At 42.4% G+C, this 16,501-nt stretch overlaps 1 protein-coding gene across 3 annotated transcripts in view; it reads right to left on the bottom strand.

The window, feature by feature from the left end:
* The window catches only part of LOC142161510 (sperm flagellar protein 1-like), an 86,928-nt gene that overhangs the window by 9,174 nt on the left and 61,253 nt on the right, over positions 1 to 16,501 (bottom strand). For 2 of the 3 annotated variants that reach the window (XM_075217190.1, XM_075217191.1), the window contains exon 6: positions 4,151 to 4,253. In XM_075217190.1, the coding sequence (XP_075073291.1) occupies positions 4,151 to 4,253 (103 nt within the window). Of the gene's footprint in view, positions 1 to 4,150; positions 4,254 to 16,501 lie in introns of those variants that run through there. The other variant, XM_075217192.1, reaches the window with a different exon arrangement.

Here is a 16,501-nt window from a genome sequence, read left to right as displayed (position 1 = left end):
AAAGCTTTTACAGAACCTAGGGATCATCAATCTCTATCTAAATATACAAAATCTATTCACATATGCATAAGACCAAAGTGGACAAAAAAACTACTTTGGTTCGATTCGATGATTCGATCTCAGTAATGTAATACTTTGTCCCTAGACCTCAGGGTCCTATATTTAGTACAGTTTTAGCACATGTACTTCTCTGTCGAGTAACTTGTCAGTGCTAGTAAGGCAATATATATCTGACCACATTGTTTGCTATAGTGTGTCTCAATTCTGGGCAACAGCTGAGTCTTCACATAACTGGCCAGCAAGTGACCACTGCTGTGGCAAATGTGTTTATTGAACAACAGATCTCTCCCAATTATAGACTTACACAAATCTTTAAAAACAGACTGCCTCTTCTTTCTTGTGGCAAACTGTCCTTTTACACAGCACAATTTAGAACATGCTTTACCTTGATGTGGAGTTACATGTAACAAAACAGTGGTTGGCTGGTTGTTTTTTCAAATGTTATCAGTTGGGATGAAGACAGGACAGATTAGAAACATCTGTTTTTTCTATTATGAATCCTTTATGTTTTGTTTCAGTGCCACAAGGCGCCAGTTACACACTGCAGACCTCTCCTAGTATTGCACAAGATAATATCGCTATGGCCTTATCTAAAGACTGAACACAGCATACTGTACTATGTATATTTTTTAATTCACTCACAACTCCATATGAACTACTGCAACAAAGCATTACGTTTATTTTGTGTAAGGGAGAGTTTATGTCTAGAATAGACTTGAAGACACATGAAAATTTCGAGAGTTGTATGCTGGAATTCTGTTCTAAACAAATGAAGTCTTTTCTATAAGCAGATATTTTGCAAGTCTGGAATTGTGCTGTCATACACATGAGGATGTTTTATGTGCCATGGTTTTTGAGAGTCTGATCTATGTATGTATAACTTTTTCCTTAGCAAACTAGAAAGTGGATTTCTGGCATTACATGTGAGATGATGTATCCCAGGATATTACAGTAGCAGATCCAGATTAGACCGTATAGGGTCTTAAGCATTCTAAAACTTAGATACCCCATTCTCTGGCAAAATATAATTGCAGTTCTCCTTATAATACACAAGCAGTCAGTTACCCCACATTGTACCAGCAGCCAATGCCCTCAACATGATACCAGTATTCATGCCTCTACAATATGTTTACTAGCAGTCTGTGCGCCCCACATAAAACTAGCCGCTTGTCCCTTCCATTAGTCAGTTGCCCTACCCTTTCTGTTTAAACCAGCAATAGTGTCTCCACACTGTACCTGCAACCAGTGAACCTCTCACTCTTGCCCTAAAGAATGTACCCAATTTGCACTCACCAACACACCATGCTGAGAGTATGCTGCGCATCTGCACTAAAATTAAATAGAGCTTGCCACACCACATACAGGGCTTAGGGAAGCCACACAGACAGTCAGTGAATGTTGAGTTAAAGGTGGGCAGATATGAGAAGTTTCATTCACCTTGGCCTTCTGTACTTGCAACTTGTACCTGACTCTGCAGCCTATTGCCTAATCCATTGTAGACTTGGCCCGTTGCATTCACCCAGTACAGCTTCAAGCACCTTATAAGGCTTATGTGGGTGCCTTGTAAGTAATCTGGGCCTATACTATAGTGGTGCTCTAACTTCTTCAAAAAATCCATGCTACTATTTCAAGGGCTAATTTTGGGTAATTAAAAGGGCTACTCAAATCCAAAACACATACACATATATATATATATATATATATATATATATATATATATATATACATACACACACACACACACACACACACACATATTTATTCATTTCTTGTTTTCCACCCCACTTTATTATTATTATTATCGTAGATTTGTAAGGTGCCACACTGCTCCGCAGCGCTGTACATTAAGGAAAACAGTATATACCTAAAACAGTGACATGCAAGGTAGACAAAATAAACACAGACATGAAGACAAAGGGTATGTAGGTCCCTACTCATTAGAGAGCTTACATTATAATTGGAAGAGGGCACAGCTGAAACAAGAGGAGCAAATGTGGCTTGATGTGGTAGTAGGGAATTCCATAAGTGGAAAGCAGCACGGGAAAAGTCTTAGGTGGGAGTGAGAGGTGGTTTCCAGAGACGAGACAAGGTGAAGGTCAGAGGAAGATCTAAGAGGGCGGGAGTGAGAGTATTTTGATATGAAATTTGACATGTATGCAGTGGTAGTGTTGTTGAGGGCTTTATAGGAAAGGGTGAGTAATTTTAATTTGATTCTGGAGGATACAGGGAGCCAATGTAGGGATTTGCAAAGTGGTGCAGCAGATTTCCCTTTCCCTTCACTTACAACATACGGAAGGTCAGGGTGTCTGATAACAGGATTTCTGGGTGGGTGAGAGCCTGTGGTAAAAATACCTGAGAGGCTATGTTGTTCCACCGACTTGTTCCTGTGACATGAACATTAAAATCTGCATTTGTATGGGGGCATGAAATAAGTGTTGTAATGAAAAATGGCATCTTCTATTTTTCTAATGTCTCTGCTTCTAGTAGAAGTCTCCCATTCCAATGACCGTCTCGTACCTATACAACCTTTCACTGGTTACTTCCAGCTTGTCCTTTTTCCACTGTTTTGACTTTTATAATCATTGTTGCTTTGTTTTACCACCCATTGTATGTCGCAGCAGACCTTAGTGGCATCTTATAAATAAATTATGACAATACATCTATTTTCCTCTGTTGAATGTCTTTGTGACCAGATTTTTCTTTCAGGTGCCCAGTGTAAAGTAGTCTGTGTCATTTCAAATAGTATACAGGAATATTCAAATAAAGTGTAAAGCAGAAACAGTGCTGCATTGCACTTGTCAGTGATATGATTTGGCAAATTTAAAACAAAAGAAACAAACAATCTTTTTTCTTTCTTACAGATAACAAAAAAAAATCCAAACCAGACAAGAAAAAACTCCCTTCCTATGTAAAATAGTTGTTAGATGCATTCTCTAATAGAGCACATCTAGCAGTAGCACTTACCTTTGGCTTTTCCATCTTCAGAAGGCAAGGAATAAGTAGTCCCATAACTACACCTAGCCCTTACTGTGAGCCATCTAGCCGATGTCAGCGGAACTGAGTAGTGTCACATATTATTTACGCTACTCAGCTCAAAGATGATGACGTTGGTTTGTGATGCAGTTGTAGACAGAATACTGCATACACTTGGCCTTCCAAAATATGAAGAAGCGTCAGTTAGGGCAAGTGCTAGATACACTATACTACTGTATCTAGTAATCAATTTTACCTAAAGCTTATATTTTCAAAATAGACCTTTTGGGAGTATTTTGCACATTTAGCCCCTAAAAAAAGTTAACCAATATGGAATCGTTTAAATTACTATTCTTTTATTATTAAAGACATTTAATAATGTTATTTATTAAAGCATGTCACAATTGATATTTGTCTCTTCTACACAGAATATTTATGATAATTGTATGCTGATGTTTGGTTCATGAACCGTGTAAAACAACATATATTAGTTTGTTCAGTTATTGTACTAATCATACCAGTAGTGCATTTTTTAATCTGGCATCCCATGTCAGGGTGCCATTGTTCTGTGACCCAAAGTCTGAGTGTGTCATTGATCTGAGACTTCAAAGGACTGACTGTACTGTATTTGTGACAATCAAAGGACCATAAATCCTACTTGTATATTTCTGATTTAGACAATCCAATTTAAATTCATACAGTTCTGGCTATTCTGACTTATCTCTTTTGACATCTCCTCTTTTCATAATTTTTATTCACAACAATCTTCCTGCTTTGCTTTAACATACAAAACCATGCTTATGCTCCTTTTGATCTTTTTAAGAATCTCTCTCTATACTATGCTCAGTATGATTTATTAGGGTGTGGAATATGGTATGTATACATAAACTCTATACTCCAACCTACAGCTTCGCAAAAGTTCATATGATACACTCAATACCACATAGAATGTTCAGATGTGTATATACAGAGTACTGTACTGCAGATGCTCACTTTAAGCAAGCCTCACCCATACAGTCACTGCTCCTGATTAAAGCAGCACTGCAGTGTTATTGGAACCTCCAAACTGCAAATAAAGTCTCTAAGAAGCAGCGTTCTAGGCTCCCATCGCACTCACTTGAACAGTTTCCTGTAGGGCCAGCAAATCTTGTTCTTTTTCTTCCAACAACAAGCGTACACTGGGTTCCAGATGTGCATATGGGTGTGAACGGCCATCCGGTCTATAAGACAATATGACAGTATGTTCACTTGTCAATACAACTTCCTATTTAAACTGGTAGAATAGATAAGAACAACAACAAATAAAAAACAGATGGTTAACATAAATTATTCCAACTCTGCAGTAACCCCCTCACCCTGGTCTCAAAACTATAAATCTCTCTGTGCACTTGGGATTGACCTCTGACTGTGAGATGTTTTGCTGACTAAACAAAATTATGTGTACTGAGCAATCAAGGTCAGGGGAGAGGGGTTGACACTGCAGTTTTTTTCTCTCATTGCTTATTACAGGACTGGTTGTGGTTTAAGGAACTTATTTAGTTACAAAATAGCTTTTATATTTTTCTGTATTTTGTTATACAATGCATATTTCTATTTCTCAAATGAATGCCAAACATGCAAATGCTGCTAGACCAGAAACAGAAAAGGTAAACAGAGTTAATAAATTCAACTTATGCACGGTGGTAGTAAGATTTCCGACACTGAAATTTGCCATATGGTAACTTTTACAATGCACAGCACACTTGTAGTAGTATGGTATTTTAATTTTATTAAGAAACAAGATGGAGTCTATCATTAATTTCTATGTGTCTTTTTAGGAACAGATACTAAGGGCTAGATTTACTAAGTTGCGGGTTTGAAAAAGTGGGGATGTTGCCTATAGCAACCAATCAGATTCTAGCTGTCATTTTGTAGAAGGTACTAAATAAAAGAAAGCTAGAATCTGATTGGTTGCTATAGGCAACATCCCCACTTTTTCAAACCCGCAGCTTAGTAAATCTAGCCCTAAGTCTGTGATGTTTCATCACATTATTTACTTGTCTTTTATGGCCATGTTTTGCCTAAACCCAGTACAGTGGACTATGTCCTTCAACTAAGCTCAGACAATGGTTATTTACCAACTTAAGGTAATGTTGATTTTACAACAGACAGAGAGTATTTGTGTATTCTTAAGTATTTGTTGTAATGTTTGTTGTTAAGCAATATATGGATGTAATTGTTCAGTTTGCAAACTTTGCTGTTTTACTCAGAATGATACTGTCATCAACTGCCCATATTGCATCAGAATTTCACTTTAGTGTAAGGAAAATGATTATATAAGGATGGCATAGTTCAGACCTTCTTTAGACCTCGCTGGTAAGTCAAGAAGGCTGTGCCAGATCTCCTCCATCAAAGTATTCTAGGATGCATGATTCAACTTGAGGTCTGCTTGTTGAATGTAGGGTCTCCATGCTGTAAATCAGGGGAATTACGTGTGTGTCTAACAACCTATCGAAGCTAAGTATTTTAATTGTCATATTAATTATTAAATCTTTTTCTTATACATAGTTTGTGAGTGTATCATTCTTTCATTGTGCTAGTATTTCATGATTGTAATCTTGCAACCTGACAGAACACTGAAAGGTAATACTTTTTTTGCAGCAGGGAAACAATAGCTAAGGTACAATTTACGTAACACAAAAGGACATTTATAAGTGACAACAAAAATACATGGAGCAGTGTCAAGATAATGAGTTGTATTTAAAACCATGAGAACTTTTACAAATTTTAAAAGCAATTTCTACATCATGTTTCTGGATGGAAATGTGTGTAATATTGTGTAATGTTTTTGCTGAAACATACCAATTCATAAAGGTTCAAATATCAAATAGATGTGACTATTATAACTACATACAGATGTTTCCTACTTTACTCACATTCCGCCAAGAAATCCTGTTCTACAATACAGTGATATGTTGTCACACCATGCAATACACAGCACATCTGTGAGATTACCTTTTAACTGCTGTAGTACAGTACCTTGCTATCAATTTTGGGTTTGTGAAAGCTCCAGGAAGACCTTCCCTATGTCATGCCTTTACATGCAATGACCAACAGGAGGAGGGCTAGAGCCACCATTAGGCAGCTGCCTGGGGTGCCAGCCTCTGAGGGACGGCACTGTGGCCGAATAATCATTAATAATGGCTCAGAATGACACATTATTATTTAAGTAATTGCAGGTGGTGTGATCGGCCAGGGTGCAACGCCCACCCGCAATCTATCTATTCTGCAGACTCTGGCCCTGAGTCATTAAGGAGAGCAAAGCATAAAGAAAGAGTAACTTTTCACCTGGGCAAAACAATGTTGCATTGGAGGGGAAGAAAATTTAAAATGTGAGGACAGATTTATAGTTGGGATAGGGCATGTCATAGATCAACCTTAAATTTTACTGTAAAAATAAAGCTATCAAATATTTATGTGCTAGATGAAAAAACAACCAGTATTTAACGTATGTGCAAAATAATAAACTACTTTGCACCCCTTGCATTTTAACATGGTTTGTCCCAGAGAACATTTACTCCTTTTTTTTTGCCTTACTTTCCTTAATGACTCAGGCCCTCTATGTCTACATTGTGGTGCTGCTACAGTGCAGCACCACATTTTCAACAATGCCCAGTGTCTGGTCCTAGCAGCATTGTGACGTCATAACGCTGTCGGTGAAGAGGAGCCGACAGGAGTCAGACAACCAAAGAAGAGAGAAGACAGAAGAGAAGCAGAGAAAAGAATAAGAGAGGAATAAGTATATTAATACAGAGAAAATAGGGGTAGAGTAGGCTACAGAAAATGGGGGAAGAGGGAGAGGATGCTACAGAAAACTGGGGGAGACTACAGTAAGGGGGTTGAAAACTGGAGGAGCTGTGGCTGGAGAAAATGGAGGAGAGTGGGGTGGGGGTGGGGAATACGCTCTGAAATCTCCATGAAGTACAAGCTATGTAGTCTATGTAGTAAAACAGCATGGTGACAATCCTTAAGCAGCATTGCAATAATCAAGCACCCCTGTAATTCACCATTCCAGGGCTACGCTAGACCCAGCGAAGTCCCCCCCTCCAGTATGAATTCTTTTTACAGTTTACCTAGCGCTGCTAGTGAATGGAGGAGGCACTATGCACATGTGCATAGGAATTCCATGGGTGAGAAATCCAGCGAAGTTGGAGAGGCTTCAGCTGGATCCCATAGAAAATGACAGGTAACGCCATCCTGAAATGGCGCTACCTTGCTGCAATTGCAGAACTTTGCATTACTCATATTAAGCTACGAGGACTGCTTTAAATGGGTTATAGTAGGAGACATCTTTGTTTTATATTATTGGCCCACTATTTGGCTCTCCTCTGTTTCTGTTTATTAGTATAATTAATTTTACATCCATAGAATACATTAACAAATGCAAATAAAAATAGAAAGTTCTAGATTATCTTTCTCTATTTATTTGCATGTGCTAACGTATACTGTAGATGTAAAATGAATTATACTAATAAACAGCAACAGAGGAGAGCCATGTAGTGGGCAAATACTAAAAAAAAAAAAATGGCTGCGCAAACATTAAGCTGTTTATTTATTAAAATCCTGTGGGAAAGAGGGTATTGAGAAAAAAGCTGGTTGGCAAGGGGGCATGTGAGAGGAAAGTAGTTTGGCAGGGAAGCATGTTTGAGAAAAGCAGGTGGACATGGGGGGAGCATTTTAAAGGGGCAGCAAGGTGGCTTTGTGGCTAGCACTTCTGCCTCACAGCACTGGGGTCATGAGTTCGATTCCCGATCATGGCCTTATCTGTGTGGAGTTTGTATGTTCTTCCCGTGTTTGCATGGGGTTTCCTCTGGGTGCTCCGGTTTCCTCCCACATTCCAAAAACATACTAGTAGGTTAATTGGCTGCTATCAAATTGACCCTAGTCTCTGTCTGTCTGTCTGTCTGTGTGTGTGTATGTTAGGGAATTTAGATAGTAAGCTCCTATGGGGCAGGGACTGATGTGAGTGAGTCCTCTGTACAGCGCTGCAGAATTATGATGATGATGATTTTAAAGAAAAGCTGGTGGGCAGAGGGGCATGTATGAAACAAGCTGGCTAGAGCACCTTGGGTACGGGTGTATGTGAGAGATAAGCTAGTGAGCAGAAAGGGCATGTGAGTAAAGCTGACTTTATGTGGGCAGCATATGTGATAACAGCTGATAGGCAAGGGGTGGCATATGTCTGAATAGCTAGTGAGCAGGTGGGCATAAGTGAAAATAGTTGGTGGGCAGCGGGGACATGTCAGTCAGGCGTAACATGTGTGTGATGTTTTTTTTTTTATTTTGTTCTGAAATCTAACATTTGGAGCCTCCCCTCTAGATATTCTGTGTTTGCTCCTAAGCAACGGTGAAGCCTGGATAGCATTCTGCATCAGACATCAATACATATGGACATCAGTGCATCTGAACTGCAGCCTTACCAGCCAGCAGGGAACAGGTAAAAGTTACTTTTTTTATTTTACAAATGTCTGGTGTTTAGGGGCTGGGAAGTGAGTATCGGGGGGGAGGAGGGGTAGTAGGCCAAGCAACCTTGCACCAGCCCTGCATAGGAGGGCTGTTGAGCATTCTGAAGAGTGACCTGTGTAATAAAATAATTAATTACAGAAAATAGGCATCATAGCCCCATACCTCATCCTTAAGCAGCACAGGTACTAGGACCCGAGTGTGAGGTCTCCCTGTTACATGAAATCCAGTCCAAGACTAGTCAACACAGGGTTGCTGTCTATTAGTGTACCTAACACTTCACAATCCAGCATTCAAAGGGTTAACATGGTCAAGCAATATTCTTCATAAAAGGCTAATGGATTCGTTAGAGTATCAAGGACAAAATGTATTAATTTTTAGATCTAATATACAAAGGTACAGGGCATTTGGATATAATAAAAAAGAACATATAATAAATGACATACAAATAAAATAAATGCAATAGAGTTATAAAAACAAATGGGATGAAATTACAGAGAATAAAAACTTACATATAATAATCTCTATGCCTGGGGCCAAGACAGAATGAAAGGGACAGTTCTTCAATTAGACTGAGACCCCAAGAACTGACCATCTACTCTCTCCCACACATGGGAGGGCATTCAGAGGGGCATTGCATATGCTAATGTGTGGAGGAAATGTCCCCTGGGTGTCAATTATAGTTTGTCCAAAAACAGTCCAAAGGTTTTAACCTTGCATAACTTTTTTTGGACATATGCGAGACATAACTCCCCCTTCAATAAACCAGTCATAACTAACCATACATTTACATATCAAACATAAGTTAATTACAACAATATCAATTATCATTTTGAAAGATATGTGACTACTGTGGTTTTCCTGTACAGTTGTTATCTATATTTCACACCCCTTGTGCGGTTTTGCCCTTAAGTACAGAGTGACATACTGGGCAGTGCGGTGCCTAAGTGGTTAGCACTTCTGCCTCACAGTGCTTGGGTAATGAGTTCAATCCCCGACCATGGCCTTATCTGTGTGGAGTTTGTATGTTCTCCCCGTGTTTGCGTGGGTTTCCTCAGGGGACTCTGGTTTCCTCCCACACTCCAAAAACATACTTGTAGATTAATTGGCTGCTATCAAAATTGACCCTAGTCTCTCTGTCTGTGTGTATGTTAGGCAATTTAGACTTTAAGCTCAAATGGGGCAGGGACTGATGTGAATGAGTTCTCTGTAAAGTGCTGCAGAATCAGTGGTGCTATATAAATAAATGGTGATGGTGAAGATGATATCCCAAAATATGAAGGCATGTTCACGATGAGGGACATTTTCCAAAGTACGATTTTGTAAAACCACTGTTTTTTTGGCGGTTTTAAATCCGCATATTTTCTAAAGACGAAACTGCTTGTAACACACCAGAAACTTGCTATTTTGCAAAGCTCTACATTACATATCACTGTGCCAATTTTTTCCATGATTAGAATACAGAATACATATGTCAGCAGCAGTTCAAAAACTGCTGGAAAACCACCAGGACAGCTCCTACACAAATAAGGTGAGAAGCAAGATTGAGAAAGTAGCAGCTCATTGGCCTGTCAGGGCTTGGAAGGCTATGAAAAAGGTATAGCAGCCACATTGCAAATGTGAGGGATGTACCTGGAGCTACTCCGGCGGCGTCCGTGCGGTTGGCCAAGATGGGGAACCAATCCGAGTTCCCCGCTTGGTCCTCTGTATTGTGGCGCCACGGCGAGCCAATCAGGGCTTGCCGCGGCATCACGCAGGGACACGGTGATGTTATCGGACGTTGCCGCATCTATTTAAGGAGCCGATGGCCGCGGGAATGGGTGAGTCGGTGGCGGTGCAAGGAGAGAGAGGACGTCGTGCGCAACGGGACCGAGGCAAGAGAAGAAGGACAGCAGCCGGCGGCGGGTGGAAGCAGAGAGCCCTTGTCAGGGCTAAGAGCGCCTCTGCCTCCTGAAGACCCAGCGGGAACCACTGGAGAATCCGGCAGCAAGCAAAGAGGATTGCAGCAGCTGGGGGAACCCCGGGAGAAGATCCCTGAAGACGGCAGCGCACGGTAGGGCCCTATTGGGCAGCCCTTCTCCCGGGTCCACGCCCGCACTCTGTATATAATCTTGGAGCAGTCCCGGCATTATTCATTTCTTCAGGCACAAGGCCTGTGGGCACAGTCAGGTATTAGGCTTGTGTTTGGATAGTGGCCACAAGGCCCGGGCGCAGCTAGGTTTAGGTAGGTAACTTTAGGGCACTAGGCCCCTGGTTAGTGTAAAAAGGGCACAAGGCCCTAGTTGTAGGCTCGGGGTAGTAGGTCCCTAGGTAGTGTTGCAAGGGCACAAGGCCCTAGTAGCAGGTTCAGGGCACTAGGCTCCTAGTTCGTGACAAAAGGGTACCAGGCCCTGGTAGTAGGTCCAGTGCAGTAGGCCCTAGGTAGGGTGTAGGTGTGCATTGTGTAGGAGGGAAACGTGTTTTGCTATTGATTAGTCCAGGATTAGGGTCATCCAGGGTGCGCTGTGTCTCATTGTTATACTGCATTGTATGGTGTATCGCTTGTGTGGTTTTGTTGTACCTCTCTTTCCAGGTGCAAGATATTCGGCCCCTACCATCGGTAGACCCTGGTGGTTGGGTTCTTTCCCTAGCCCTCCTTCGCCTGCCTCCCCTTAAGAATCTAGTTAGTTATTCCCCTCCTCTCATCCGCTTAGAAGTCAGGACAAGCAGTGGTATCATATCCATCCCCTGGGCTCACACAGCGTTAGGGGGGCTGTGGTTGCGTTCCCCATTGCCCGCACAGCACGCCCCGGGTGAGTTCAGGCAGGCCTAGCCTATGGTTCCACTTGGGTGCCTGACGCTGGTTCCGGCAAGTCCGCCTGACGGTTCCAATCCAGGCGGTGTTACTACCGGGTTAGGTGGTTCTACTCTGTGCTCCAGAAGCGGCCGCTGGCGGTTCCAGGCGGAGGCACCTGACCAGGTGGCGTGTGGCTCTGTGGGTTCCATCACGCCGCCCTGACACAGTGCATGCTCCCCTAGAAGTAAGGCTGCATACTTGGTAGGCCCCTGTAAGTTGGGTAGGGGTAGCCTGTCACCATCGTCTCACGATTAGAGTAAGGGGGTGGCGATAGTTGGACCACGGAGGAAGGAACGGAGGGAGCGGAAACGGTGAGTATTCTCCAGAGTCTCCTTGGGCAGCATGGGCTCCCCCCTTCTGGTGGGCGGAGTACTTTGGCAGGACCGTTCCCAGGTCCTCGTGGCAGCATAGTGGTAGCCCAGAACAAAACGAGGTGTCGACAGTCGGGGTGGAGTATGTGTCTCTTCCTTGTATTCCCACCTCGGACACTGCCCTCCCTCCTGGGGATGCGGGCCCTGACCTTTTTGCTTCCTCCATAGGGACCGCACCGGTGGGTGAGCAGGAGAAGCCAGGTGAGTTCCGGATCGGGTGTACCCGTGCAGTAAGGTGTTCCATAGCATTCCCTCGGGAACAGGTGAGTAACGTAGGCGTAGGGAGGGATTGGCGGTGGGTTGTGTACCCCTATTAGTCCCCGTTACACAAATGTGGGTATGTCAAGATAGCGATTTTAGGGAGCATAGTTGCCTTACAGACATGGATTTATGGGCAGTGAGTCTTTTGATGTCGGAAAAAAACGTTTTTCAGCAGTGGTTCACTGACTTCTTTAAAGGCCACTGCCCAGGTTTACTGTCATTTTTTACAGGACTTTTGTCAATCTAATCCAGCAGTTTTTTAAGGCCCAATGAAATTCAGAAATGCAAAAACCGCATTGTTCAAAATATGGTGGTTGGAAATCAATTGGGTCTTTTAAAACCACCACACATCGCCAACTATATGCGGTTGTTTGAGTTTTCAATCTCCAAACTGGTGGATAGAAAATACAGTGACTTTGAAATCACAACCGCAAGTGGTATGCAGTGATTTCAAACTCGCACACAAAACAGCACTTTGGAAAATGTCCCTCAGTGTGTTGCTTTTCTTTTATTCTACGCCACTCTATCAAAGTTAGGTCATGCTGAAAGTTAAGACTAAAAGACATGCCTTGAATTTATGACAATAATCTCTTTACTTTGAAAAACCTAAAAAAGTAACAAATAAAGTTATTATGTTAGTCATATGCATCAGAATGCTTCAGGTCAAGTGAACATTTTCAGTCCCTGTGGGAAGTAACTTACTGTAGTCACACTTTGGTATAACTAAAAATACTAACTGAAACAGCACCTGATAAGTCCTAGTAGCCAAGTAGATATAGAGCTCAAAATACGTTTGATAAATCTCAAGGAGTGCATCTCTTTAAAATATATGGATGGCTGCTGGATTTGACAAAATGGTTCCTGATTTGCCTAGGACTTTTCTAAACAAAATTATAATCATGTGCCTTTAGAGCCAGCCCAAACATCAATCCCCATGTTAGATGTCTTAATGCATTACCTGAAAAATAACTAATTGTTAACGTACGTTTTCCAAGTATACAGGATACGTCTAAGAAGATTCATATAATGTCCACATATTCCATGATATATGTGTGTATTTATGTATAGAAGTGTGATTAATAATGTGTGTATAAAATATTTATTTTTACCTCTGCATATCTCATGTTTTTCACATCTCACATTAATTAATGTTGCAGTAAAGGTTACAGTATATAATGTTGAAAATAATTTTATGTGTACACATAATTTATACTCTAAATACACAGTAGTCTGAAAATTGGACTTATACGGTTTATGATTGTTATAACAGAGGGCAATAATATCACCTCTCATGTCATGTTTTACTTGTATCAAACATGCTATAGAAGCCCATGCCCTTAGGTTGGGGCTCAGCAAAGTATGCTCTGGTAACGTTAATGGCCAGAGATGTGAAAGAGGCTGCTAGAGGCCAGATACAAGTACCGTATTTGCCGGCGTATAAGACGACTTTTTTTACCTGAAAAACAAGTGGGGGGGTCGTCTTATACGCCGGGTGCCAAACTCAGGGGTCTCAGGGGTGCCGCGGGACATATCAGTGACAGCTGCTGCGTGAGAGAGGAGGATGCTGGGTCCCGGCGCCGCGCGGATTGGTAAGTGTTTCTGTTTTTTTTTTATGGCTGGGGCGCGGCAGAGGGGGCAAAGTGAGAGAGGGAGAGAGGGACAGATGAGAGTGACAGGAGGGGGACAGAGGAGAGTGACAGCAGAAGAAGGTTAGTGTTATTAGTATGTGTTATGTTATGTTTGTTTTATGTTATGTCATGTCAATGCAGAGTGTGTGATCAGCATATATGAGTGTGTGTGTGTGTGGGGGCCAGTGACTTAATGCAGTGTGTGTGTGGGGGCCAGTGATTTAATGCAGTGTGTGTGGGGGCCAGTGATTTAATACAGCGTGTGTGGGGGCCAGTGACTTCATGCAGTGTGTGTGGGGGCCAGTGATTTAATACAGTGTGTGTGTGGGGGCCAGTGATTTAATACAGCGTGTGTGGGGGCCAGTGATTTAATACAGTGTGTGTGGGGGCCAGTGATTTAATACAGTGTGTGTGTGGAAGGTGTGCGGAAGAGGGGGTAGTCTTATACGGCGAGTATATAACAAACTCTATAATTTTGAGTGGAAATGTTGGGGGTCGTCTTATACGCCCAGTCGTCTTATACGCCGGCAAATACGGTAGTTTGAATTTACAGCTGAAAGAAAGTTTATTCAAGTGTCAAAATATTTATCGTAGGATGTCTACAGATTACATGAACTCTAAATAAAGGTTCTTACAAGTTGTCTAAAGGCGTTGTCTCAAACCTAAACATAAGTTCTTAGATATCTGAGCTGGTTTCTCAAGCACTGTGGTGCCACGATTGTCACTTCAATGCAATCATGGACTAAGTGAATTGCCCTTTGAATTACCAGAAACAGTACCAGAACAGTACACCTAGTTCTTCAGTTACTAATAAATTTAAATTATGTTTTTGTTGGTGTTCATTTAACACATTTACCGTTTAATACCACCCAGGCAGCTTTATGCATATACATTAAAATAATTTATCTGGCAGTCAGCAATTATGTTGGGTTATGAATTTTGTTATTTCACTTAAAAAGAAATAGCAAAGCAGGTGTGCACAGGTAAGAATTTAAGAAGTACACAATTATGAATAAAGTTCTGTACACTGATAGAGCTTAATTCATATTGCATGGAGACAGCGTCGGTCTGGCCCAACGGGATACTTGGAAAATCACCAGGAGGCCACGATGCCTTACAGCCACACCCCCTTTTAGAAGTAGGCGGAGCCCATCCGACTCACCTGGGGGCCAGTTGTCCTCACCAGTAGGCCGCTGTCCTCCCTGGCGTCCCCGCTGCTGCAGATGACTGGCTGTCAGTGACAGCCAGTCATCTTTCAAATGCGATCGCAGCTGTGATCATGTGACCCGCCCCCTGCCCCTGTCTGATTGTCAGATGCTAGAATGGGACAATCATTTCCTACAAGCTGATCTGTGCAAAGGGTAATGTGTGGCTATATTAGAGCAGTATGACAGGAATATGCCTAAATAACAATGCATGTGTCTTTTCATTCCTGTGCTATCAGAGGGGAGGGGCTGATACAGGACCCTTTCATTGTGGTTGTCTCAGTCTGTACACAAGACAGCGCTGACCTTGCCAGTACTTGCCAGACTGGATGATTCAGTTCTGGTCATTATGCGGCAGGTGCAAGCTGTGCTGTCTGATAACTTTAAATCAAGGCCATTGTCAGTGAGCTGCTCACAGTGTGATAAAGTGAGCGCACAACCTGCAATCATTTAGACTATTTCCATCTCAAGTGGCTGTTATCTGTTTTCCCTCTCAGCATCTTTCTCTGTAGCTTTCAACTCCCTTAGACAGTGTTTGTCAAATCTTTACTCTTTCTTTTTTTGCTTGTTTCTTCTACTTGTCTCACTCCTTTCTCTCCAGGTTATTTCCTGGTCTCCTTTACATTCTGCCGATGTCTGTTTTTCAAGTACATAGTATTGCTAGGGGGCCCGCTGTCCTCCCCGGCGTCCCCACTGCTGCAGATAACTGGCTGTCAGTGACAGCCAGTCATCTATCAAATGCGATCGCAGCTGCAGTCATGTGACCCGCCCCTTCACCCTGTCAGCTGATTGTTTGATGTTCCCGCCACCGCTGAAAGAAGAAGGAACAGAGAGACTGTAGCAATCAACGGGTAAGTGGATTTTAACCACTTTATACTTTTTGTGCTATCACTATATATATATATATATATATATATATATATATATATATTGTCACAACTTAAGTATGTGCTTACTGATTTTGACACTACTCACCAAAGAGGCGCGGAGTCTAACGTGTTCCAGGTATTCACCAGGAAACGAGAGAATCAGGATATGCCACAGGGAAGATCCAAGCCAAAGTCAGGAGTAGCCGGGTCCGGGGTCAGGAGCGCAGGAGAGGATAGTCAACGAGCCGGGTTCAGTACACAGGAATATCAGAAGTAGAAGGGTCAGCCAGCCGGGTTCGGTACACAGGAATATTAGCAGTAGGATGGTCAGCAAGCCGGGTTCGGTACACAGGAATATCAACAGTAGAATGGTCAGCAAGCCGGGTTCGGTACACAGGAATATCAACAGTAGAATGGTCAGCAAGCCGGGTAATACACAGAGAACAAGGAGGACACAGGAACGCTGGAGCTAGGTGGGACCTATTACCCTGGCACTCTCCTAGTGCCAGAGTGATCCTTAAATAGAGCCTTCAATTAGCGGCGGTGGTGACGCTGAACACCACCGCCGGATTTACTAGAGAGCCTAGCAACGGAACGTGGTGGCCGACCTGGAAGTGTACTCGGTTGCCTAGCAACCGAGCGCTCAGCGGTAGTAGCAGGCGTCCGTCCCTGTGCGACGGACACAGCACAGGGACGGCGCCTGACATATATATATATATATATATATATATATATATATATATTATGTATGTGTGAATTGAAAGCACTATTGCATGGCATATGTGAATTGGGGAGC

Source organism: Mixophyes fleayi, chromosome 6 (assembly GCF_038048845.1).
Source record: "Mixophyes fleayi isolate aMixFle1 chromosome 6, aMixFle1.hap1, whole genome shotgun sequence".
NCBI lineage: Eukaryota > Metazoa > Chordata > Amphibia > Anura > Limnodynastidae > Mixophyes > Mixophyes fleayi.
The sequence above is the reverse complement of the archived record's forward strand: the minus strand, read 5'-3'. Positions and strand labels throughout refer to the sequence as shown.